The 27,454-nt window shown below is 38.0% G+C and overlaps 1 protein-coding gene across 2 annotated transcripts in view; it reads left to right on the top strand.

Annotated features, from left to right (window-relative positions):
• Positions 1-18,197, top strand: part of LOC122077893 (calumenin) — a 44,610-nt gene extending 26,413 nt beyond the window's left edge. The window contains exons 4-8 of one of the 2 annotated variants that reach the window (XR_006139971.1): positions 10,671-10,844; positions 10,937-11,033; positions 17,250-17,380; positions 17,634-17,755; positions 17,868-18,197. Coding sequence is in view for 1 of the 2 variants with exons in the window: in XM_042643794.1 (XP_042499728.1) it covers positions 10,671-10,844; positions 10,937-11,033; positions 17,250-17,369 (391 nt within the window). In the remaining variant the exon portion in view is untranslated. Of the gene's footprint in view, positions 1-10,670; positions 10,845-10,936; positions 11,034-17,249; positions 17,603-17,633; positions 17,756-17,867 lie in introns of those variants that run through there. The other variant, XM_042643794.1, reaches the window with a different exon arrangement.
• Positions 18,198-27,454: the final 9,257 nt, after the last annotated feature.

Consider the following 27,454-nt stretch of genomic DNA (forward strand, 5'->3'; position numbering starts at 1 on the left):
TTCCTCACGATGGAGCTCAAAGGCGGCAGACCAGCAAGCCTTCAATGCAGAGAACTCCTTCAAATCTGGTTGACTTCAGGCGTAGACTCCCAAGGAGAAAGTGTACCAAACTCACCAGGGGGCTGCTCATATCAGCAGGCTGGAGTGACGTGGGAAGCACCTGCAACTGGATATGTCGATGGTAAACTCAGATCTGAGTCTGGTTTGGACTTCTTCACAGCAAGGTCAAGCTTTGGAAGAGAGGTTCCAAGGTTTGAGTCGCCTAGGAGAGGGCTACATTCACTCAAGACCTCAGCCCCAGAAGATCAAGCACTAAGGAGCAGAACCGAGTTTCCGTGGGCTGCAACTACCGCCCAGAATAGGGGCTAGGGAGAGAAAACCAGCAGGAAGAAGAATGAAAAGAAGAACAGAGGGGAAAAAAAAAAAAAAAGAAGATGAAATAAAGAGATGGATCAGAAAAGAGAGATGGATGGAGGTCACGGCAACCACTGCTCAGCCAAGCAAAAACATTCAATTTTAAACTTCAATTCTTCGAATCTAGACTAATAGAAATAAAAACAAAGGACTCAAATTGGAAACTTGTTACCAGTCTAGAAACTACCTAAAATAAAAGATTGCAAATAAAATAAAATCCTAGAATTTTTTACTTATCTAGAACTAAATAAAATAAAAGATTACAAATAAAATAAAATCCTAGAATATTCTAAGGACTCAAATTGGAAATTTCTACTTGCCTAATAGCTACTCCAAAATAACCCAAAATAAAAGATTACATATCTTTGCCAAATAAAATAAATATTCTAAATATGCTACTGATAAAATACCAAACTTGGGTCTGGTTCTTGGTTCAGGATCTTGAAAGGGTTGGGTCGATCCATCGTAGTGCTGCTACATCAATTCCCCCGATGTTTAGAAAAACTCGTCCACGAGTTTTATAAAAGGAGAGAATTAGCACCACTCGATCAACATCCTCGATCAACGGCTTTGATGGGGTAAAGATCTAGCATAGCTCACGATCAATGGTCACGATTTCCTGATGGTCGTTAACAAATGATATGATTTTGATTGGAATCGGATGGCGGGGATTCACAAATGAGATCGGGCCATCGATCAGTTCTTCAGATGCAACCTTCATCAGATCAGCCAGTTCATCTTTAACATCAGCAGCAACGCTTGTTGTAATGGTCTCTAGATGGGAAGCTTTAAGCACTTCCAGATTAGTTTGGAGAGCTTTCAAGGCTTCTTTATTCTGTTACAATGTCATAAATAACGTGACCTTGCTATCCTCTGGGGTTCAGAATACGTCTCTATGGCATCAAGTCTTGTGGTAATGACCTGGAGGGTACCAACTTGTGCTTCCCGTTCTACATGGACAGTTCTAAGCACTTTCAATATCTCTTCATTCTGTTGAAGTAACCGAGTCCACTGTTTAGATGAGGGGGTGGTGTAAGCAACCATCGGGGTAAACGAGTTAACAGGAAATTCGCTTTGATACGAAATAATATGAGGCCGGTGGGCCCCATAGAAGAAAGGAAAAGGGAGAAGAGGGGGAGAAATAGAGAGATCGCAAGGAAGAGGGGGGCGGGGAGAGTGATTGCGCAAGAGAGTAAGGACAGGGGAGAATGTTCAGAAACAGAGGTTGGGAGGGAACCAACAAAGAAGAGAGGGAGGGGCCAGCTAGAAGAAGGGGGGAGAGAGAGAGCCACGCAGGAAATTTCACAACTCAATTCATTCTTTAATCATCCATCCCATAACTTGGGTTGCATGCCTTATTTATAATGATTTAAAATTAAAGCTTCCTGATTAAAGTCAAAGACTATAACAGAAATAAAATCTCCTAAATCTAGACTTATAGAAATAGAAACAAAGGACTCAAATTGGAAACTTGTTACCTATCTAGAAACTACCTAAAATAAAAGATTGCAAATAAAATAAAATCTTAGAATTTGTTACTTATCTAGAACTACCTAAAATAAAAGATTACAAATAAAATAAAATCCTAGAATATTCTAAGGGCTCAAATTGGAAATTTCTACTTACCTAATAGCTACCCCAAAATAACCCAAGATAAATGATTATATATAAAGATTACATACCGTTGCCAAATAAAATAAATATTCTAAATATGCTACTGATCAACTACCAAACTTGGGTCTGAGGACATCCCTCATCCATATCCTTGCCAATCCTGCTTGCTGCCTCTGCCTCATGGGTACCGAGGACATCCCTTCTCTTCTTTTCTTGCCCTTTCTCTTCCAGCATCTGGAAGGTTGTCCTTGCAAAATGTTGGCGAAATAGAAGACCTATCCTTCCTTTTGATAGAGAATGGAATTGGATTGATATGACATTCTCTGGTGCCTCTATTTGTGACACTGTTGGCAAATTGGCTTTCTGTGCCACTATCAATCATATCTGGATGGAGCGGAACATCCGTAGATGGACTTCCAATTCCCGTTCTCCGGACAAGATTTGGAAAACTATCTACTTTGATGTTAAGTCCAAACACTCTTCCCTTCAGACTAGCCCAATCCATAATACCCCTAGAAATTCCCACATCATTACCTCTTGGAACCTTCAGGTTGACCTCCTCCCCACTTGATGTCTTCTGGGTTCTGGCTTCCCCCCACTTTTAACTGAGGGTCCTGGCTTTTTTCTGCTTTTTGTTGTTTCGTCTTTTGTAGGTGCTGTTTGTAATTTTTGTTGCTGTTGCTTGGTTTTGGGCCATGGCCTTGGTCAGCCTGTTGGCCGGGTCAGTCCTGATCCTTCCCCCCTCCCCTCTCTCCCCCCCTGTATTTTCTTCTCTTCTTGGTATTGAATTATTTATTCATCCAAAAAAAAAAAAACTTGGGTTTGGTTCTTGGTCGATCCATCGTAGTGCTGCTACATCAATTTTTAGGGTTGGTTAAAACTGTTTGTTGATAAGATCTAAACTTAGTTATATGAGTTTGGTTTGGAATGCTTAATCAATTGGGGTTGTTTACCTAGTGTAAACCAACCTTACATCATCAAGGTTGTAGAATCCCTTATGTGTTCCTTCCTCTGGAAAGGGACTGATGCCCCTAGATTCCTCTACCCCATCAGTTAGGATTCTAGCTGCCTTCCCAAGTGAAGGTGGCCTCGCCGCCTTGGTTTATGTAGGATCAAAGATGCAAATTGTGTAGGTATCCTTAAGCTAATCTGGAAGCTTGCCTTTAAATAGAGAGCATCTAAGTTTCTTGGGTCTATTCTTCCCTCCTTTGAAAAAGATTCTTTATGGACTATGTCCCCCTCCAACTCATCATGGGTATGGCATCAGCTTTTGAATGCCAGACCCACTGCCATTAGGGCTGTTTTTCTACATCAAGGTTGAAATCTCGTCTCGTTTTGGTGGTTTTGAAACCACCGAAAAAACCATTGAAATATCGAAATCTTGCTGAGATCTCAGTGAGAATAATTTTTTTTTGTATGTCTTGAATGATTGTTTCGGTGGTGAAACAACTGTATTATGACCTGAAACCCAATCAAAGGAGAAGATTTCTCCCAATCAATCAAAGCCCAATATGGCAAGTTTATCTTGAAGACACCTCACACGATCAAAGGTGAAGATTTCTCCCAATCAATCAACAACCAACATGGCAAGTTTATCTTGACATCACCTCACACGATCAAAGGAGAAGATTTCTCCCAATCAATCAATGACCAACATGGCAAGTATATTTTGAAGATGCCCATGGTTGGAAGGAATATTTGTAATTTGAATTGTGATAAGCATTGTGACTTCAATGCCACGTACAATTTCCTTCTATAGAGGAACCTCTCTCCATATGCATTGTAAATCATCCTTAAATATGGAGGATCGGTTAGGAGAGATCTTCTCCCTTTATTGTGTGATGTGTTCTTATAGGTAATAAAACAAGCAAATAATGCCTTGGAGATTGTGCTTGTTCTCAAGGTGAAGATGTGGAAAAAATCAAGCATTGGAGACACTTTTCAGCTTCTAGCCTTCTACAAAACAAAAGAGGCAAAACCAGGCGGGACTAGTGAGATGAGGTCAAAATTTTGACACCATCCCGTGAGTCACGTGTTTTTAAAGGGTGATTGGTATCATTTTGCTAAAATGATACGAAACTAACCGAATATCATCGAGATGCCCAAATATTGACCAATATGGTGCATATTTAGTAATTCGTATGACATTTCGTTTTGACAAAAAATAAAAAATACTGAAATTATGGACGAGATCTTGAACCATGTTCTACATCCATCGGAGATGGTTCATCCACTTTCATCTGGCTTGATAATTGGAACCCCAATGGCATTCTCTTCTTGATCGTTGGTCCCGGGGCTATTTGCTCTTCGGGATTAGACAGAGACCTCTTAATGACCTCCATCATCTCCAATGGAGTTTGGTCTGCCTCTTTGTCTCCTAACTCTCTCAATCTCATCTAGTCCTCTCTCACCCCTTCTCCCCATGCCAACATTGATCGTGTCATTTGGTCCCATTCCACCTTTTGCAGATTCAGCTCTTACTCTACTTGGGATCTCCGATTCAGAGGTCCTTCTGTCCCTTGGCACAAGATTGTCTGGTTAGTTGGTCACATTCCCCTTAATTTAAAGCTCCACACTATGAAAAGTAGAGTGAGCTTGCTGTGACCCTAAGCCTATGATTTTGAAGGAAAATATGGTGAATGCTTGCTTTGATGTAGTGAGTGCAATGATTATTGTTCAGCCACTAACCTTGAGCTCTTACAAGCACTATTGAAAGCTGAAGAAGGTTTGATGAGCCTCCCTTGAAGACTAGAAGAATCTTTGCATCAATAGGAAGTGCAACAAAGGAAGAAAGGGGCCTATTGTACTCATAATCTTGTTAAACAGCTTGGTTAGCTAGACAACCCCACACACTCCCAAACCCTTCCACTCTTCAATTGGTAACTCATCTGGGCCTGGTGTCTTACCCATGGTTCATGAACTAAAGCGATACCGTCGAAATTTCCCACATTTCAACAGTATCCCAGGATTTCGATACCATATAGTCTGTGACTTTTAAAAGCCACTGGTTTTGACAGGTATCGACCAAAATTTCGAGTGGACCAATGGGTTCGACCTTTTGAGTTGAACCAGCCTTTATAAAAAATGCTTAAATGGGAAACCAAGTGTTATTTCGAAATTTCAACCCTCTACCCATATTTTTTTTTCTGTGAAATGGAAAACTTGGGAAAACAGTCAAGATTTCCCCCTTGTGCCCAAAAAACTTAAATCTAAGCTTGGATCTTGCAAAATCTACTTAAGGTGGGCCATCTTTTGTTTACAGTATCTTTGGGTATCCATCCCAACCTTGTGTGCCACATCCAATCACTGTGACTGAGGCATTCCCTAGGCTGGGATACCTAGCTGATGTTGATGATGCATCAGAAACTTGGCCACTGGAAACTCTACATGCGGAGTCTTCAATAGATCCAAATCACTAGTAAGTGGTTGGTAGACATTGAGTTCTACCAGCATGCCCTTAATATCCTATAACATTCACTTATAGATTTATCACCTTGCTTTAAAGAAAAGATCTTCTCACAAAAATCATAACACTATGGACATGTTATCATGGGAAAAGCTTCCATTTAGTTCATCCCAAACCCCTTTGGCAGTAGTATGAAACATGACATTTGTGGCAATTGATGGATCCATGCTGATCTAACCAGACCAATTGAGTACTGTTCTCATGCATCCATTCAGAATATCATTAGAATCAGTACGAGGCGGCAGTAACATTAAGTATTTCATCTTGCCCTTAGCATTGATATAAACCTTGACAGCTTGAGCCCATAATAAAATTAGAAGCAACACTCAACTTTATAGCAGTGATACGAACAGTAAGTAACGTTATCAACAAATGGATATGGATCACACATGACAGAATTGTTCAAGAGATAGTAGCAAAGATCTCAGAACAATGCTGTAACAACCAATCAGCCAACCAGCCAACCAGCAGCCAAATCAGCAAGTATATAATAACACCAGAGCAGTCACAAGATCATAACACAGATCATAAAAGGATGACTAGTAATTAGAGATAGCTAACCAGCCAACAAAAAACCCAAAACCACAAGAGAAAATTCCAACCAGCAACAGGAGAAAGCCATATCAAATCTGTGCCTCTGATGAGATCACAATTCAAGTCAAATAGAGGGCAGTATTGTTAAGTTAATAGCCCCGGAAAAATAGGGCAATCCAATGGCTGGATGAAGAAATATGATGGGTGCACAGAAATAGAAGCTAAATTTTTGTTAGAATTAGTAAATATGGAGATACTACAATCCTCTTATCTGACAGCACCAAACTTGGAGCAATAGGGTTGCTTTGTCCATAAGAATGAACCATAAAATATCTCAAGCATCCGATGGGTAGATAGGGAGATATCATCAATCGATGGTTGCAGCCATAGGAGGGGAAAACAGAGAAGCCGCAAGGTGTAGACAACAGCAACAGTGTAGGGCCTTTATGTGCATGGCAGATACAAGAATGTATCATTCTTCATCAGTATAAGAACGTAGTTTTTATTTTTTTATATTTCATTAACTAGGGTTTGATATAAAACCAAAACAACATTGGTTGCTGTGAGCCACAGGAAAAAAAAGCCTTAATAAGACTCTCAAAACAGAAATATGGATCAAAACTATTGTTGTTCACGGTTCTGATGCTAACAGTTTCAGATCTAGAACAATCAATAAACAGTCGAACTGTATAGAAGGAGAACAAGAGAATAGGGCAGCAACAAGGGAGAGCTACGGATTGGAGAGAATGAAATGAATCTCCAATCGGTAAAGTTCTATATTAATCATAAAAGTAAGCTGTAATGACAAGTTTACCCTCTTAATGCACCACGCATGTGTACCCCTATTTAATGTACCATGAGCGTGACTTAATAAACCATGTCGCAAAGGTATGACAAGTGTACCCTGCGGCACTTCATGATAAGCTACTTGACAAAACAAAAGTATAGGGCATGGATAGTCAAGGTCCTTTATTGAATTTGTGTTTCTCCCTATCCCAACTGCAACAACCCCTAAAAAGTGATACCATAATCTGACCTGAAAACTGACTAGGCCGAACTCTCTCCACTGGGTGTGAGGAGGGTCACCCTCCCCTAATATCCACTCTCTATTTACATGGCATTTGCAAATATGTTGGTCATTATTTATATTGATGGATTGTGTGAAAACATAGTAAGCCGTTTTATGCAACTACAAAGAAAAATACATGATGAAAAGGTCCCGATGGAAATCCTATATGATTATTATTATCTGCTGATAGGAATTTCTTCAATTTTTCCATACATAATAGTACAAGATCTTAGTGAGATATAGGAAACTTGTCAGTTTTGGGAGATCTCGAGACGAGACGATCTACGATACACAAAAAGTGCAAAATTTCATATGAGATTTCCGTTTGGGACCGAAATCTTGGTCCAATTTCTCGTTTCATGGCATCTTGGTTGAAACCACCTAACTCAAGTACTTCATTTCAACAAGATTGGGTCGAAATTTCGACCAGGTCTCGGTGAACTCGCAAATCTCGCCTTAGTTTGAAGAAAAGTCCCCCTAATTTGGTTTTTGGTGCAACCTTTTGCCAAATCACACCTAAGGGGGCTTGGAGCAAGTGGATTAATAGCTCAACATCAACATTTGGAGTTGCTTTTATGCCCAAGAACACTTGAAGGTAACAAAAATTTCTCAAGAAATTATTTTTCCAAAAATTACATGATGAGCACTTGGTTGTTGATAATATGGCATTACTTCCACTATACTAAGACATGGTCAGTGTTTGTGATTCAATCGGAGGAAAACTTGATTCGACATCAGCAACAATATGGTGATTATGTCGTTATGATGACCTCGCCCAACACTAGTAGTACTAAATATTGAATGGAATAGCTTAGGGTAGAGCTCACCTATACCGTAGACTACTAGCTTAGGGTCTGAAGTCACAGTACCATTTTGGGTTTGATTTTTTAAAATCTAATATTTCCACTGTGTTTAGAAGGCCTAAATTAGGTTGGGTGATATGTTTCAGGACCTAACTAGGTCATATGGCCACCGAAACCCAACCCAAAATACTCTGTCAAAAGAAAAAAAAAAAAGGTTTTAGTGAGACCTCGGTAAAACTCGATTCCTAGCCTTACCAAAACTATCTCGTTCCAAACCCAGATGTCAGGTAAGGGTGCAACCCTCGTGCATGTTGATCAAACGATCGGTAAAAACCAACAAAACATCCATAACAAACTTCATCAATTTTAAATCTCAAACCAACTAATCAACCATTGTCATGAATTTCAAATAACTCCTATTGGTGGCAATCTAAGGTACGTCCCAATTAAACCTCAAACCCAACTATTAAAGTTTATATCTCAAATTTATCTATATTACATCCATCTAAGAAAACAATAACAACTAATAAAGAAATCTTCAAGTCGCCCTCAAACTCTGCTACTTCCATCTCAATCATTTGTGTTGTTAAAATAATGGGGTGAGCTCGACAGCCCAGTAAAAAAGAAAATAGTAAGAGCACAACACAAATCAACAATCAAACAAAAACAACGGTTAAAATAAACACTTTTTGTGTTCCTCAAATATCACTTCCAATAAAAACATTATCATTTGAAAATCACCTCCTTTTATCATTCTTTAGCTGGCACTAAGGGAAACATATTGCCACCGTCCATACTCCGAGAGAGAAACTAGCCAATCACCTATGAGTCACATTTTTATCACCTCGTACACCATTGACATTCACTTGTGTACAACGGGTATCCAAATCTCCAATTTCCGCGGCTTCATGGATCACTTCTCTCGGGTGGTAGTTGTAGTCTATTTAACTTTTAACGCTTTCTTTTTTCACCTTTACAAAAATACATTTTCACAGAATTACCTTTATACAAGATCAAATTTACACAAAGTCACCTTCATAATATACATCACATAATAATATTCATTTTCACCATATTGCAACTACCTTTATAATCACATATAATATACAAAAAACAAATCAAACAAGCATATACCAACAAATCTCAACAGTATAAACATATCAAACATCACTTCATATAATCATACCACATACCTGTGGTATAATCCCACTTACCTCAGCTTGCATGTCTCTTACTTAAACCTTTCGAGTTTTGAGTGTTCCAATCAGTCACGACCTTGCAATTCGTACATCCCTCCATTCAGTTCCTAATCTAAAAACTCAATACCCCACTTTCCCCCAAAAGTCAAGAACAAACCCTCTCAGATGGAGGTCAAGCTCGAGGAATCAATCCCTTATGACACGTATTATCACCCTTCCGAAGATGAGAATGATTGGTAGAGTGATTTAGGAGTAATTAGAAAAATTCTAAACTTAAGGTCTAATGTTCAGATTTCAGTAATCTAAAATTACTCTCAATCCGTTGGTCAGATGCTTCCCAAATTCGGATTGCAATCTCCCCCTAGGACAACTCTACTAACCCCCAAAGAATGCCCAAAAGTTAATGGTTAGATTGAAAATAATTAGGGAAATACAGGTTCAGGTCTCCCAATTTTCTCCAATTTCAAGGGTTTTTAAATAACACGCAAACCGAGAGTCAGATCCTCTTCCAGAGTGGATTTGTTCTCTATTAAAGGGGAAGCTATGGTCAAAACATGGGCCTCAACTCATGGTCAGATTTCAAGAAATTAAGAAATTGAGATTTGATCAAGAGTAGGCACTTTTGAAGATCCAACCAAGAACTGATGTTAGGAAATTCTGTTGGGCCCTGAAATACAATTACCCCTCCTAAGCAGCCCAGAAAAACCCCAAAATCTTGGCCAGATCTGACCAACAATAGGTCCCAAGAGCGGGTCCCAAGGATAACCCTAACCCTAAAACAGATTAGGTTTCAATATGAGGGAGGCTAACTGAATCATTGAATAACTAAGTTAGAATCAAAGTTAACTCCCAAAGTTTTGGGTGGAAACCAACCATTGGTTGGAATTAGGGACAACAATCCAGTTTAAGAATCTGAAATCAAATCAAGATTGGATCATTCCTATCATCAAGATTCATAAATTAATGAAACTTTGACTCACTTATTGTTGTGGGTCAAAAACAAGATGGAAGATCGATCAATCAGATGCAAGGTCCAAAAACCTCCCTTCATCGTTCTCTCTTCCTTCTTTCTTCCTCTCTTTTTCTCTCACAGCTCCCCTTTCTTTCTTCCTCGCTTTTGACTCACCTAACTTGGCCATATGACCACCGAAACCCGACCCCAAAACTTGCTATCTAAAAATACATTGTTTCTGCGAGATCTCGGTAAAACTCGATTCTGGGCTCATCCAAAATTATGCCCGAAATTGATTCCTTGATCCATGGTTCCATATCAAGCTTTGTATGGAGATGTTGACTTTGTTTGCTTCTGTTATAGAGATGTTTTATATACTTATTTTAATTTCTCTCTTAGCTGATTGTAAAAGAAAATTTACTACATATAAACTATAACAAACCCCCCTCCCCCCAAAAAAAAAAAATGTTAATAGTATCTTTACACTGCTACTTCGTTTGAATTGATTTAATTACTCTGTTGTGGTTCATTTTCTTCTGGTTCTAGCTAGATTTTACCGTTGGTTTGGAGACATCTTTGCCTTGTCATGACTACTAGACTGATTATATTTGCTTCTTAGGGAGAGAGATACCGACAAAGATGGGAAGATTAACTTCAAGGAATTTTTCCATGGACTGTTTGACATGGTAAGAAACTATGATGAAGAAGGTCACAATTCTTCGCATCTTGCTGATGGTTCAATGGAAGCACCAGCTGAAAGATTGTTTTCCAAGCTTGATCAAGATGGTGATGGGTAATTATTGATATCATCCTTCTTTCACTAGTCTTAGAGTGCGTTTAATTACATTTTAATTGGTTGACCTAGCTTCTTCCTTTCTTTTTTAGGCTTTTGTCAGACGAGGAGCTACTACCCATCATTGGAAAACTTCATCCATCAGAGCGATATTATGCAAAACAACAGGCAGATTATATCATATCACAGGTACTATAACTTCATTTGAGTAGGAATTTAATATTATCGTCACTATTGTTGCTCTTCTTCTTTATTCATTTGGGTTGGAAGTATGAACTTCCGGAACATAGAATAATTGATAATGAATGTTGAATGCTAATATCTAAGTGGTTCTTTTAGCCAATCAATGAATCAAGGAATTATACATGCGTCCCCAATAAGAGTTCGTTGTAGAGGCATCAAAAAATATTTGGCCAGATGCACTATTATGCTACATCCTGATTTTTTCTGTCAAGTACCCCTGTGAAGAAGATACGTTGTTCCCATAAGCTCGAGGATGTAACCAGTGATTTACACAACTGCTAAAAAGGGCGTAACCAGTGCATGAGGCTCCTGTCATTGCTGGGTCTGGGTAGGGGTGGAAATGTACACAGCCTTACCCATGGTTTAAAGTATCGGTATTGGCCCTTACCGATACGCTAAATGGAAATTTTAAAATCCTTTTGTATCGGTATGTACGATACATACCGATACACACTGATACATATCGATACTCTATAGAAAATAAAAAATCGACGTGAAAATGTGCATTTCGGTAATACGGTGCGCTATGGTCATATAATGGCCAAAATGGGTCATTTATCAGCAAAACACGATTTTTGGAGAGGGATTTTTGTTCCAAAGTTGCTGCCAGCCATTTTTCTCTCTAATTAAAGTGGAAATCAAGGTTGGGAATCCATATTACACCCATAAACAACTACAAACCTTAGATTCTCAGTGCGCTACTCTTCATTTTAGTGTTTATGCATAATACATGTTATATATAGTTTTTATTAACTTTTTAAATTTTTTTTTTTTAAATGCAAATGTGTATTAAAAAGTGTTTCCTATCCATTTATGTGCGTATCTTTAGCGTATCTCCAATATGATACGATACCCTTCGATACGTATCTTAATTTTGGCCGACTAGTACGGCGACTGATATCGATACTTTAATCCTTGGCCTTACCCCTGCTTCGTGGAGAGGTTGATAGACTATAATTTTTCTACCTTTTAAGCCTTGAGTTTTATATGTTGTCTGGGTTTTATAATTCATTTACTTCCTAGCTTATTTTGTGTTTTGGAATGATTACAATTTTATCATTCATGTTGAATGTGCACTTGCTGTCTTAGTGGTTAGTGGTTGTTAATGTGCTGAAGCAGCTTTCTGATTGTTCCTACTGAGTTTGTTGTATATTTATCCAAATTCTCCTTTGAGTTAGTCTTATAGGTCTGTTAATAATGAGGATTTATGGTGTCTTGTTCTTATTTTTTTTGGGAGGGGGGGGGTGTGTACTGGACAGACAAATGTCCTTTCCTAATCCTGAAGCTTTAATTTATTGGACACTTAAAAGTGCACAAGGTCTTAGACTTGGGGTTTATCCTGTTAATTTTGGGCAAAAATTTTATGGAAATGTGACCTTCAGGATTGAAGTCATCTGGAGTTTGATCTGTCGAAAAGTAAAGCCCGATTTCAGGATTAGAGTTCAAATTGTTTCCTCTTTCTATTGTTGCCTTGCCTCTCCCCCCAAAAAATAAAATAAAGAAATAAATAAATAAATAAAGAGAATAGTCCATAATGATTCGGTATGAGAATGGTAATAATTTAATGGAATTAGAAAATAAAGGATGTGTATGGTATATTTAAGAATTATAAATTAGAAAAAAAAATGATTTCTAATTACTATTAAGGAAAACCATCAAGATATTATCTGCAAGGAGAAATGGGAGTAGTCATTCTACCACATTTGGGGGTTATATGCCACCCATGGCCACTAGAAATGGAGTCTACAGATTGCTTTTCTTGGCAAAAGCAGAGTCCATTCTATTGTGGTTGCTTCCAGAGAGATTGTGCTACAACTCTGGTTAGGTTGGGCAGTTGAGGAATTCTTGAAGAGGGAAGAACCCAAGGCCTGGTCTGATGAAGCATCAGTTTTGCCCCTAGAGTGAACTGCTCCGTTCTTCCTTTTTTATGATAGCAAAATGAATTGTTATTTGCTTAAGGGAAAAACAAAATGGGAAAAATAAAAAAATTCAATAAATATTCATTTAAGAAAAGGAACCTTTAATAGAATGTGGTTTTACTTTTATTTGACAAAAGTCAGAAAGTAGCAAGTTTCCAACATGCGCTCCTAATTCAGTGTTGAGGCCAATTTTAAGTGAACAAATTTGAATAGAATATATCAAGTGAACCATATGATTCATCACCAGCTATAATAAAATAGTGTGACTTTGCATGATTCCCATTATGGTTTAAAAAAGAATAAAATAAAAACAAAAAGTAGTTTTAAGATGTCACCAGTAAGGAGTCCAAATTTTCAAAACCAAATCAACCTATCATTTGCGTATCTGGTGCCTAAAGACAAACTTTCCTTGAAGCAGCCCATTCCAAGAGGGATCAACCAAACACAGTGCACATCTGTCGTGCTTCTTTCTTTACTTCTATTTCCCTTCCTAATCCCACCCAATTCTTCATTCATCAACATTGAACTTCAATGCCATATGTTTTAATGTTACAGCTCTTCTGCATTCGTACTTTTGTACTGTGGAAAAGAAACCCTTGAAATCAGCTGAGTGTTGATGTTGGTGGAAGTGTAGCAAATTAGGTTGCCTCTTTCTTTAAATTCTATGAACCTGAAGTATGGTTTAGGAAACTAGAAATGAGGAAGATTTACATACTTTCTGGAGCTTAGGTTTATTGGAGAATACTGGACTGTGGGATACGAGAAAATTTAGGGTTTCAATGGTGACACAATTATATGAGTAAGTTCTATTGGGTATGATTAGGCAAAAGAATATACTGTTTGTAGGTGTTAGGGTGCTAAATTTCCATGACTTGGTTACATTGTGGGCTTGTGGCTGGTGAACGATTTATAATTTGGGCATTTAGGTCTTAATAGTTTGATGATCGCTGTGTGTCAACTATTAAATTTTGAAGTGTGTTGAACGTATGGTTTGTGAACAATTTCCGAATGAACTGTCCATTAGACCAGTAAGGTGCTAATAATTGATTTGGCTAGTTGTAGGTTAAATATTATTTGAGGAGGTTTTGTTTCATTGTCAACTAAGGAATTCAGTATACAATGGACTACTTTGAACGTAAAGAGCTGTTAATTGATTTGTTGTCAGTGTTTCTGTTTCGTTTTATTTTATAATGCACCCTTTCTTTTATGATATTTAAGAATCACCATCAATACCTTGGTGTGGATATAGGGAAAGCAGTAGTTCCACAGTGCTAGCTATTTACACATAATCAAGTAAGAATTATCAAATGTCCTAATAGTGTCTCAAAGATGCAATCATCAATTCTCCTGAGCGGCCACATTTACAAGGAACAAACATATAAATGGACACATACTACCAGGCAAGGTTCGAAATCTCGTTTCGTTTCGGTGGGTTCAGAAACTGAAGTTTTGTTTCGTTTCGGCGAAATTTCGGTTGAAACGGTGTATTTTTTTTGTTTGTTTCGGTTGACTGTTTCGGTGTTTAAACGGCCATATTTTGACTTGAAACTTGGTGGGTAGCTTATTTTAATGTTAATAAACATGCTTAGAACATAAAAATGAAAAAATATTAGGATATGACATTGTTTTAGAGTTGCACATTTTTTTGGCAGCAACTGTTGAACTGTTTTGAAAATTTTACCTGGTTTTGGGGAAAGAACTTTACCTTTCCTAAGTTTTGAATGTGTAGATCTTGTAGGAGTCCAATGGAAGTCAAAATGTGATGATGTGGCTAAGTAGAGGCTTGTTGGAGACTTGGAGTGTTTTTCCTTCAAAATATGCAAATGGAACCAAAACCATCCAGACAAGTGAGACAGAGTCGAAATTTCGACCGAAATTTTATACAAATGTTATTTCGGGCCTTATTTCGTTTCGCCCAAAAAAAAAAAAACCGAAATTCTGAAATTGGCGAAATTTCGGCAAGATTTCGAACCATACTGCCAGGTACAATAATTTACATGCCATTTTCTGTAAGAGCCTAATCGGTATGTATCTAAGACATAGTTGTCAAGGCATCGACTAGGTCAGCACCTTGACAACTAGGGTTCCTTGGTCTCCTAGGTGGGAACCTTGGTTGCCTTGTGTCCAGGCACCCTCCAACATCTTGGGTTGCCTGGAGGGTGCCTGGACACTGTGACAACTATGATCTAGGAGTCTGGCTGAGATTTCTTATATGCCAAAAAGGTAAATCTGATCAAATTGATGATAAACATTCTTGTCCAATTATTTCTTTTAGATGAAAGAATCATAGTTGTCAAGGGGTAGTCCAAGTGCTGCTTAGGAGCCGAAGCAATTTTTGGGGTTCTAGGTGACCAGTTGCTAAGTTGTCAAGGTGCCCAGGTCCTCAAAACCATGGAGAAAGGTGAAAATCCATGGAAAAAAGAGGAGAAAGGGGGGGAAAAGTGAGGTGAAAAGGGGTAAAAGGGAAAAGAATGGAAGAATAAGAAGAGAAGAGGAGAAGCAGCAATAGCAGCTGCCATTACTGCTGGAAAAGTTGCGGTAGCCAGCCATTGGCACCACAGGAGGTGAAGAAGACAAGCAGCAGCAGCTGTATCCACTGCTGGAAATGCAACAGCAATCTGCTGCAATCGTCCTAGGTGACCGGTTGCCGAGGGGAAGGAAGATGAAGATATGTACCCTGTCAGAAGGAGGATGAAGACTCATCGTTTCTGTTGCAACAGCTGTCTGCTACAATCATCCTTCTTGTTTCTGTTGTTTCCACCGTTGGCAGCCAAGAGGAAGAAGACTCGTTGTTTCTGTTGCTTCCACCGTTGGCATCAAAGAAAAGAAGACTTGTTGCTTCCACTGTCGGCATCAAAGAGCATGAACATCGCCTTATTCAAATGGGTTTCATTTGTTTAAAGTATAAATTTGAAGAAGATATTCTTTAATTGTTACCAACTATACATTGCCCTCTCAGGTTTGCAGGTAAAAGAAATAAATTTTTATTTTTCTTATTCAAAATTACATATTAAAAGGTGGATGAGCTATATTATGCATCTAAACCCCACCTTTTATATGCATACCTTACTCACCTAGGCACCGGGCCATCACCAAACCTTGCCTTTGCCCATAATTGCATTTACTTGTCAGGATTGTAAGAGTAGATGTTATTCTTTGTGTTCAAGCCCATAATTCTTTTGTTTCACTTAAATCTTAACCATGATTCTGTGTGTTTCTTGTCCACATGAGTAAATTAGGTTCCACCCCTTCTGTGTGTGTGTGTGTGTGTGTGTGTGCATCCATGCGTGTGTGCGTGTGTGTGTGTGTGCGTGTGTTTTCGATACTTTTTCCCTTTTTGATAAACATACTTGGTAAGATATTCAACCTTCAGTGGGCACCTTATTAGTTAGGAGTCAGCTCCACAGGTCGTGTTTCACCATTCTACTCTGTTCAAAGCCATGGTGGTCATAACAACTCATCTCTTTCCTCACGACTTTGACCTGGGCCTTCTTTAGCTTTCACTTTATCCTTTTTACCAGTTTCAGTTTTCAGCCAGTCCTTGTTGGTGCACTTGTTGGTCTTTGTTGCACAAGTCTGAATCTTTTGATCGACCATTCATCATCTTGTCAGCTATCAGTGAAATTACCAAGTTTCTATTATTGTGTTTGTTTTCAATCCTAATCCTCCTAGACTTGCCACTCATCCATCTCATCTTCCTCATTTTTGCTATATCTGTTTTACGCAGAAGACCTATGAAGGATGGGCCCTAGGAAAAGTTTTTAGATAATCTATTGCAAGGGATTGGAATCATGTTATTTGGGAAAGTTGAACAATGTCTGAATATTTAGATATTTGGCTAGTAATAATTGGATCCTCTTGATCCATGTTTTATCCTCTTTTTTATGAATGAAAAATTCATATAAAAATTGAAAAGTGGAAAAGGGGTGGCTCCTCCGGATGTTTCTGTTTCTTTATAGGCAGTTGTCAGGATGCCAAGAACTTTTTAAGGATTTGTTACTTCCTGCTGGCAGAGTTACTATACATTGGGGATTGACTTCTTTGAGCTTGAAAGATGGGTAGTTTTTGGCCCTTAATTCTTGATTAATGCAGAGGTATTCAATACATCAACCAAATATTCTAAAAATATATTAAACTTGGTGCTACACATATTTGTCAGTTTTGGCCTTTAGTAGTTGCTATTTTTTTAAATTATAGTGAGTGGAGAAGCTTTATAATCAAAATTTCATTATTATTCTTGCAGGCAGATACAGATAAAGATGGGCGTCTAACCTTGGCAGAGATGATTGATAGCCCATATGTATTTTATAGTGCTATTTTCAATGATGAAGATGACTACGATTATCATGACGAGTTCCGTTAATTTCAACCTGGGTGAGCATTGTGGGTTTTTCCTGCCCCTATGGAAAAGTTTCAAATTATTGTGGTTATACTATTCTTGTTTCAGAAGTTGACTCAGAAAGCACATTCTTGTATATGAGCATGCTGTCCACTTACAGATTGAATTCCATGTAACATAACCTGTACATGTTCCGCATGTTTGTGGACAAGAAAGTGCCTTCCAATTTCTTCTTTTGTTATATATTTTTGTTACTATGATCTTTGTGAACTTGTATCGAATTTTCAGGAGACTGACACACCTCTAGAGTTAAAATTCTTTTTGAAAGTTTTCTGGGACGTAGTGTTACCAAAGACTGCCAACAAATTTTTTTCATTGTGAACTTGGTGTTCCTGCAAATCCCATCAATGGTGAGTGCCCCTCCTTTCCTTCTCCACTCACATACTTGTTGTACTCTCTTTTACAGTTTTGCTTCCCATGATATGACCACCTTACTTGATCCGTTTGTTGTTTCTTCTGCAGAGTTTGTATCTGTAGTTTAAATTCACTCTTGGTTGGCAGTCCAGATCTCAACAGGCATGTGAACTTGGGTCTGGTTCTTTCACCCTTCTTTGGGTTCACACTTATGATAGCTATTTTTCTTCAGGATATCTACTTTCTGTCAAGCCTCAAGCTTAATATATGAGTACCATAGGATATTGAAAACCCCCATTTCCCATGGGCATAGTGAAAAACCACCTTCTGATTTCTACTTTCGTATGGTGTCTAAACTGGTTGGTTAAGAATGACTTGAAGAGAAATCAGTGTTAGTTTCAATTTTGAGAGTATTAAGTAATTTTCTGTTACAGATGACATTTAGTTATTGGGTGTGGTTCCAGTGCCTACCACACTGTATGTAGCTTATGCTTGAAGAGTAGGTGCCATGAGGATGGTGGATCGACTTCTGTCACGAGTGTGAGTGTGTATTTAGTTTCCCTCTTCCCCCCCCCCCCCTTTGGTGTGCGTGAGTAAAGGCCTCTTGGGCAGTTCCTTAAAAATAATAAAAGAACAAAAAAAAAAACAAGGCATTTAGTTATTGGGTCATGTTTGTGTTGGTGCTGAAACATTTTTCTCCTGGGATCAGGCTGGGCTTCTCATCTCCCAAACTGTAATTGCCAGTAGAGTAGATGCTCGGATCGAGTGCGATTTGAATCTTGAATCTTGGTGGCCATTTCTCTGTTCTTTGGGTTTTTCATTCCATCCCAGATAATCAAACATGCTATATTTGTAATTATTGAGAATGCCATGTATTCTCACTCATAAGATTCCCACCCTACCAAAACACAACCTAAGAAACATTTCTAAAAAATGCCTTCACCCCGCTGTGTCGTCCCTAAGCATTTTTTGTGACGGCATTATGATAAAAAAACATGGTTTGCAAGCATTGTGACCCAAATATCAACCGTTGAACAAATTGTGCCTGAAGGGATTTCAGCGACGGGGCTGAGATACTTTTGTTGGGGCTTTTCTTTTTTATTTCCCCTCCACCTCCTTTTGTGTGGAGGGTTGGTGTTGTTTTTAGCCCAAAGTACTTGAATGTTCAATTAGGAATTATTGAAATAAAATGTTTCTAACAATTAATACGACCTCAAGAAAATTAGGGGATTTAAACTATTACAGGCTATTATAGGAGGAGATTAGGGTAACTCTTTTTTTGGATAATAGAAATTTTGTATCTATGGAACAAAGTTCCAGAATGATCACCGTACAGATTTAGAGAAACAAAAGGAGGGGAAGTGTCCTCCCAAAACAAAGAATGCTGAAGCCTCGCACCCGCTGTAGCAAATGCACCCGCGACATTGTTTAGCTTCTCCAAGTCAATGAGAGAACTGAAATTACAACTCAATGTAAGACGATTGTTAATGATAGATCGAACTCTCCAAGGAGCCGCAGTAATATGCTTGTTGAGCAGATTCACTACAAGGAGGTTGTCACTCTCAATAACGATGTTGTAGAATCCTCGTTGAACTGCTAGTATCAAAGCCTTTCGGATAGTGAGAGCCTTCGCGATGAGAGCGAAGTTCCATCCGATCCCCATAGAAAAACTAAGCAAGAAGAGAGCAGAAGAAGACCTACAAATTCCAACAATTCCAGCATTCCCAGGATTACACTGACTCGCCCTATCAACATTAAATTTCACTTGAGACTAGAGAGGAGGATTTAACCCAAGGGGGTATAGTAGTTGGTGAACAATGAACTTAGTACAAGCTGTAAACTCAGACATCCTAAGTTCGACTCCCACTAGGCACAGATTGGGCCATTCACACAGGGTGTTTAGTGCTCTTTACTACTTTCAGTGAAAGTTGAATGGTTCTCATTTAAACCCGGTATAACCCGGTCCATGATGTTGTGGGGTCAGTATGGGCCTGCGGGACTAGTCAGCTGAAGGCCTGGATACTAGTCGTTAGCAAAAAATGAGAATCTTGTCTGCTCTTGGATCTAAAGGTGGAGATAAGGAGTTGAAGCATCTCATGAATGGGGCGATTGAGGAAAGTTGATCAATACCCGAAACTTGCCAAATTTGACGAGCGAATTTGCATTCCTTGAAGAGGTGGTTGCTGTTTTGAATCTGATGTTTGCAAAGCTGACACAAGGGGTTGAGATAAATATCTGCTATTGAGAAGATCAGGTAATGGTATTCTTTGATGAATGATTTTCCAGATGATATGCTAAACTTTAGGAGCAGTAAGTAGTTTTCACAACTTAAGCCATAAAGAATTTTCCGAAGACCTCAAACCATTGATTGCCTCCACTTGATGTGACGAACCAAACAACTTTATCCTCCCCCTTGAAAAGAGGGATGGGAATGGAAATGATTTTCCAAGCAATGACTGTGGGCCACCAAAGGAAGATTAAATTTGTTTTCTACTCTTTTCTTGAATGATCTATTAGATCAGTCACACGAGAAGGATAAGGAGTAGAAGAGGGGGGATGAAAAGGAATCCAATAATCACTCCAGGGATTAATAGAAGCACAGTCTCCAACTTGATAGAACAAAACCTTGCTCAAGAGATCCCTAGCAGCACTCACAGATTTCCATCCCCAAGAACATGAAGTGGGGCAAGAGGCTTTCATAAATGACGTATTAAGAAAATACTTTTGCTTCATAACGCGACTCCAAAGCGAGGATGGAAAATGAAGAAGTTCCCAGCCTTTTTTAGCCAAAAGAGCAAGATTCATGAAAGAGGTGTCTTTCACATTAAGACCACGTAAACGCTTAGGTCGACAAATGGTTTTCCAAGGTATATTAAGAATATGAGACATCTCCCTATTTGACCAGAAGAAATTCCTGCTCAAGGCTGTGAGGTCTTTGTGTATAGAGGTAGGAACTTTAAAGCAAGACATAACGTGCTGCTGAATCAAGGACAGTGAAGATTGCACTAACACAAGCTTTCAAGCAGGACTCAAGAACTTAGCCTTCCAATGCTGTAATTTCGTCAATACTCTTTGTAACAAACTAGAGCAGTGGGCCTTGGAAAGTTTGCCGCTGATAAAAGGTATGCCAAGGTAGGAATCCAAAGAGGTAGTTGGTATAATGTGGAAGAAGTTGTTGATCTGTCTTTTCAAAGTTGAAGTAACACATGAGTTAAACTGGGCTCAGTCTTTTGGAGATTGATGGCTTGACCAGAAAACTTACAATATTCCTCCAAAATGCTGCTTAACTCTCTCGCTTCAGAATTAAGACGCTTTCCCAAAGAAAATAAAATCGTTTGCAAATGCAAGATGTGAAATACTCTTACAGCCTCTTCCAAATTTGATCCCTTGGAGTCGTTTTACTTCCATTGCCTTTGCTATGAGTAGAAAGGACCTTTGCACATAAGCACGAATAAATAAGAGGAAACGGGATCTCCTTGCCGAATACCTCTGGACGGGCGAAAAAATGGCAGGGAAGAACGATTCAAAATTATGCTCAATTGAGAGGATTCCACACAAAACATAACTTGGTTGATCCAAGTGGAGTTGAAGCCAAAACTCTCGAGTCTTCTGCAAAAAAGACCATTCTCATAAGCTTTCTGCATGTCAACCTTGATTATCATATGACCAGTCTTTCCTCTTATGTGTTGCTTGAGGTTGAGGTTGTGAAGGATCTCATGACAAATAAGTATGTTATCCTGAATATGCCTTCCTTTGATTAATCCATTCTGAGTGAGAGAAATGATTTTGTCCAATAGAGGTCTGAGTCTCTTAACAATGATTCTGAAGATAACTTTGTACAAAACATTACAAATACTTATAAGCCTATATTCCCCAATAAAATATGGGTGTTTAGATTTTTGTAATGAGGGCAATATAAGTCTGATTCAAATTAAGACTGAATGAACCATTGATAAAAAAACTCTTGATGGCAGTGATTACCTCAGAACTAATTATATTCCAATTTTTTGGAAAAAAAATACTAGAAAAACCATCTGATCCAGGAGACTTTTTTGCAGGTTACTTTGTGTACCACATGCGTAGCACCTCCAAAAGAAATCAACCCACTTGATAAAGCTAGAGAACAAAGGTTGAGCAATCCCTCGAACAACACTTGTATGAAATACGTAGTGGAATAATGCACTTCACGCTCAATGGGGTTCAAAATCCTATCTCACTAGCCCTTTCCTTCTTCCCATACTTTCAAGGCACTCTTACATCAGCCATTAGCTCCAGGGAATTTTGGGTTGGAAATCTCGTTTGTACTCTCTCTCAATTGTATTGACACAAGCCACACCCCTTATTCCAGAAGTGCGTGCTAGCGTATTCCGGCTTTCTTCGCATGCTTGGACTAGCCCAACAGGCGAACATGCCAGGCTCTAGCTCTACGCACCTGTTACATCTTTCAAAGCATTTTGACATGTGAACAAAGCAAATCCTTAAATAAATAAATAAATAAATAAAAACCACAATTCCATTGAAATAGTAATATAAAGAATCTTGATCATTGATTGGACTCATACCAAAAAAAAAATCATTGATTGGACGCAAAATCACTTTCATACAATCTTATAAAATATAATTATTATAGTCTTCAGAACCAGAGTAGGCACGGATGTTGCGGCCAGAGCAGCATAGAGGATTGGCTGCCGAGAGATGGGCTTTGAATCATAAAGGGGAGCAAGGACTTCCCCGAATTGTACATTCGGGGTGGCCATGAACATCGGAGGCACGGGTCAGAATTGAATAATAATATTTTAGGAAAAAACATTACCTGGTCACGGGGTTCCTTTGCCCAGACATAGGAGCATGTGAAATTATCGTCCGGCAGCCATGAAATCAAGAATTCCATCCATATTGATCCTCCATCATGCACTCTTATTGGGCCATGTGCTGGTGTGGTCAACACACGACCATGTAACGATCTCTCGTGCTCAAAATTTGTATCCAATCACAATTAGATATCTTGTTCTATTCATGCTTTGGGAAATGGATTCCTTATTGAGTATTGAGCATCTCTTCCATTCAATAACAAACATTATGAATTTAACATAAATCCCCAAATCTCCTCATCACCATTGCCTTTGCCATGCTCTTGCCGATTTATGATTGAGCACCTGTAGACCTTACTGAACTCTTTTGAAGATAGTCACTGCGAACTGTAGATACCCAATTTTGTACCCCCCCTCCCGCCACCCACCCACCCACCCACCCACTCACCCACCCACCCAAAACAATGGTGATTTACAGAGGAAACAAGGCCATTATGCTCTCTTTCGTGAATAAATGACAATTCTGGTCAAAATCAGTCAACTTAGCCAATTCTAGTCAAATTCAATCAACTCAGTCAATTCTGGTCAAAACCTAATCAACTCACTCAATTCTGGTCAAAACCAGTCAACTCATCCAATTTTAGTTAAAACCTAGTTGACCTAGTCAAATTTGGTCAAACTTAGTTAACTTAGATAAGTCTTGCTACCCTAATCCATTCCATTTTGTATTAATGCTTGGAATAGTAGGAAATGTTGGGATCCTGCACAATTTTGCTCAATGATACGGGGAGATGAATGCAATGGGTCAGTAACATCTTCCACCATAAACTGACAACCAACCCAGTCAAGTGTTCAATCTTTGTCATCGTTGAATAGTATTTGGAATTGTGGATCCTTCGATATCTTACACACAAAATCCGGATGGCAGGATGTTTTGCAATGTGCCCTTAAATTCTGAACCACATTTAACCACGTTGGACCAAACCAACCCATTTGAACCTAAACTAAATTAAACTAAGCCACATTGAACCAAGCCAAGCCTATTTCAATTCAGCTAAACGTAAGCCTTATTATTCCAAATGAAGCCAAATGCAAATTAATACAACTACGCCAAGCTTATTTCAAAAGCCTACTTTTTTTAAATGAAGCCAAATCCAAATTAAAGTAAGCTAGCCAAGCTTTAGAATCCAAGCCTATTTCAAATTCAAGCTAAACTTAAGCCTAATTTTTACAAATGAAGCCAAACCCAAATTAAAGTAGCTTAGCCAAGCTTTACGAGCTAAGCCAAATCAAACCTGTCTCTACTTAAACAAGCCTTCTAGGGGGGGGGGACTTTTGAGATTTATCGACCTTCTCCCTCTCTTGATGAGATATGTATGAGAAAAGAGAGAAAGCAAAGGTGTTTAGTTGGTTGGCATAATTCTTTAAGCTAATTGGCCCCATTAGTGGTTGAAGTAGATCTAAGAGCTTGGGAGAGGAACTCCATCCAGCTATCCTGAGACCAACACCGGTTCTTACAAGTCAGGCAAAGAAAATTTTCGTTTTTTCTCCTTATTTGGTAAATTCATTTTCAATAAGGCACGGAAGCATTGCCCAATTTTCTTTAAAGGAAAAACCATTTTCAATAGGGCGTGGAAGAGTTGCCCATTTTTAGTCACAGGAAAGTTCGTTTTCAATAAGGCGCGGAAGCGCTGCCCAATTTTCTTTAAAATATAAACCTGTTTTCATTCTTTTTCAATAGAGAGCAGAAGCGCTACAGATTTTTCTTTAAAAGAAAAATCCATTTTTAATAGAGGGCGGAAGCAGCAACAGATAACAATATCCAAAACCTTATCCCAACTTAATAGGATTTAGCTACATGGAGATTCCAAGCAAGGACAAGCGCGAGGATCTATGAAAAAAGATTGATGGATTATGGCTAATTATAATAAGTGCCGGGTGTTAACCTGATGTACTACTATAAATCAGCTACAGACTTGTAATGACAGACTATGATAAGGTACCGACTGTCTATTTGATGTACTATATAGATCGGTCAAGCCAAAGCTTCTTACATGCATTACATCCACCACCAAAATAGTCCATTACCTAGCCTACTTTTATGAAAGGAGGAATGACATAAAGAATTCTTGACAGCCCCGCTAAACGCGTAAACTAATAAGAAATCAAAAGTCTACACAATAAGAAAATTTATTTACATTTTTTTTATCAAACTATATTTTAATCCATGATTCAATGACCATCTAAGAGAACTATATAATTCCAAAATACCCAAGTAAAAAGGAGTGATCAGATTCATATTGATGGAGCCAAAAGAGCTAAGGACATGCCTAAACTAACCATAGATGAAGCAGTGAGGATCAATCACTTTTTCCCTCGCTTTTCTCCTTTCATGTAGTACATTTAATGAAAATATCTAATACTCTGCTAGAATCTAAAACTTAAAGAGTATTCACAACATAGATATAAAGTAAGATTAAAAATGCAATAAACCAACATGGCACAAAAATCCATTTTCAATAGGGTGCGAAACCGTTGTTCAATTTTTTTTAAATGGTATTCATTTTCAATCGGGCGCGAAAGCACTACCCATTTTTTTTAAGTGAAAATTTCATTTTCTCAATAGCGCAAGAGAGCTACCCAATTTGCCATAGGGTGAAACCCCATTTTCCTGATAATATGGAACTCATGCCCAATTTCTCAAGTTTAGGAATCCACCTAATAAAATGGTGCATAAGTGCTGCCCAAATACCAGAAATCGGTATTGACCACTCCAACATGGCACAAAATGCTGCCTAGAATTCCTGAAATCTAAAAGTGCATCCATCAGAAACCCTACAAAAATTGATGTTTTCCTCTAAGAAAGAGAGAAGAAAATTAAGTTTTGTCCCTGAGTTGGGGAAACTTCCCAAATAAATGCATGTCATTGCTTATTTTTCATACATAAATTTTAATGTCATTCTTGATTTCATACAAACATGCTATCATTTCATGTAATTTCATGATTTCATGCTATGATTTCATATAATTTCATGATTCCATTCTATCATTTTATGTGATTTAATGATTATAACTTTCATTATGTTATGTGATCACGTATGATTTTCCATCACCTAATATAACTATATGATATTGATTTTTTATTTCATGTGTATGGTTATGTTGGATTCTTGTGAATATATTAGAGCTATCTATCATTTCATTGTTATTAGTATAATTATTATTTCATGATTTCATGTGATTACATTATATGTGCAAATGATAAAAAGACATGTTGGCTAGGATCATTTAAGTTCTTGGGGGAGAAAGTTCGAAATCCAAGCATATGATAAAAAGATCGGAATTTTAGGGCGAGGTGAGTGCCGAACACCTTCCCACACTCATAACCTGACACGAGCCCGCATCTCTAGAACATACCAAAACATGAAGCCAAATTTGGGGGCTCCATATTTTCACAAGAATCTAACCTCCTACTTGAGCTTGATCTCTCGATTGGAATCAGGCTTACCAGCAAGGTTTTAGGCCCTATATCCTAGGCGGCGACTCCAAATAACATATTTTCCCAATTCCCTTTTATGTCACCTAGAAGGCGGAGGAAATTAGAGAATCCCTAGTAAAGAGTAGGGGAAGATAAATAATAAATCTAATATATGAGAATATGAGAGAGGGATCGAAACACCAAGGGTAAGATGAGATATCTTTCTCATTTCTCCGGAAGGGTGAGAGAAATCAGGAAACCCCACAAAGGTTTCCCAATCTTTGTCCTCACAAGGACCCTACCTAAATTGGCCCTGATGGCCGGTTTTGTGAAGGAAGAAGAAGAAGAAGAAGAAGAAGAAGAAGAAGAAGACCATAAATAAAGATAATCTATTCTTAAAATTGAATTATCAAATGAATTTATTATTCTTTAAATATTTTTAATTGATGCAACAAAAAATTTCAATTTCTTGACACCAAGAATTGTTTATTGAGTTAATTTAAGAAATAAATCTGAAATTAAAATAGAAATCCAACTAAAGAGAGCCTTAATGCTAGGTAAACACAACCCTCCCTTAGTTATATTAGTTATATGACAATTTTGATTCCAATCTAACCCTGCCAAAGGGAAAAAAAAATGCAAAGCTATATATATAAGAAAATATTTTAGAAATTCTAAATTATGAAAAATGCAAAGCAATATGTTCAATAAAAGATGGACGAGCAATTTTAGTTGGAACCTAGGGTAAGCCAGGTAGTGGAACCCCAACTAGGATAATTTTTTTTTTTATATAAAATATTGATTTTTATTTTCTAAAACTGCTATATATTACACTTTTGGAGATGGTCTAGCAGTGGCAGGTCACAAGTGACTTAATTTATTTATGTGCACGATGTTATTGGTATACTCTCTCTCTCTCTCTCTCTCTCTCTCTCTCTCTCTCTCTCACTTTGTGGAACCCTTTTATACAAATCATGAAGCACTCCCTCTCAGTGAGAAATAGATTGTTGTCGGACATGACAATGTGTAGATCCCTACCTTTTTATTTATTTATGTATTTAATCAGTACATTGTAATTGAATATAATTACTAAAAATCAAGAAATACGATGTATAGACTTATAGGATCACAATTTACGGTGTTAATTAAAACTTATATATTACTTAAAATTACTTTTATATATTAATAAATGATAAGAAACTTTTAACCAAAAATTGATAAGAGATCTCCAAACCGACTAGACTGATAGCTTATAACCATTTGATGAGAATTGAATCCATCTATTAAAGCTTCGATTCCAAAAGAATTAAATGATTAGATAGAGGCTCATTCGCATATAAATGCATCAGAGGTTCTAAAATTTATTAATATGAGATTACTCCAACATGTGTGACCCCAAGAATTAT

Source organism: Macadamia integrifolia, chromosome 1 (assembly GCF_013358625.1).
Source record: "Macadamia integrifolia cultivar HAES 741 chromosome 1, SCU_Mint_v3, whole genome shotgun sequence".
In the NCBI taxonomy this organism is placed as follows: domain Eukaryota; kingdom Viridiplantae; phylum Streptophyta; class Magnoliopsida; order Proteales; family Proteaceae; genus Macadamia; species Macadamia integrifolia.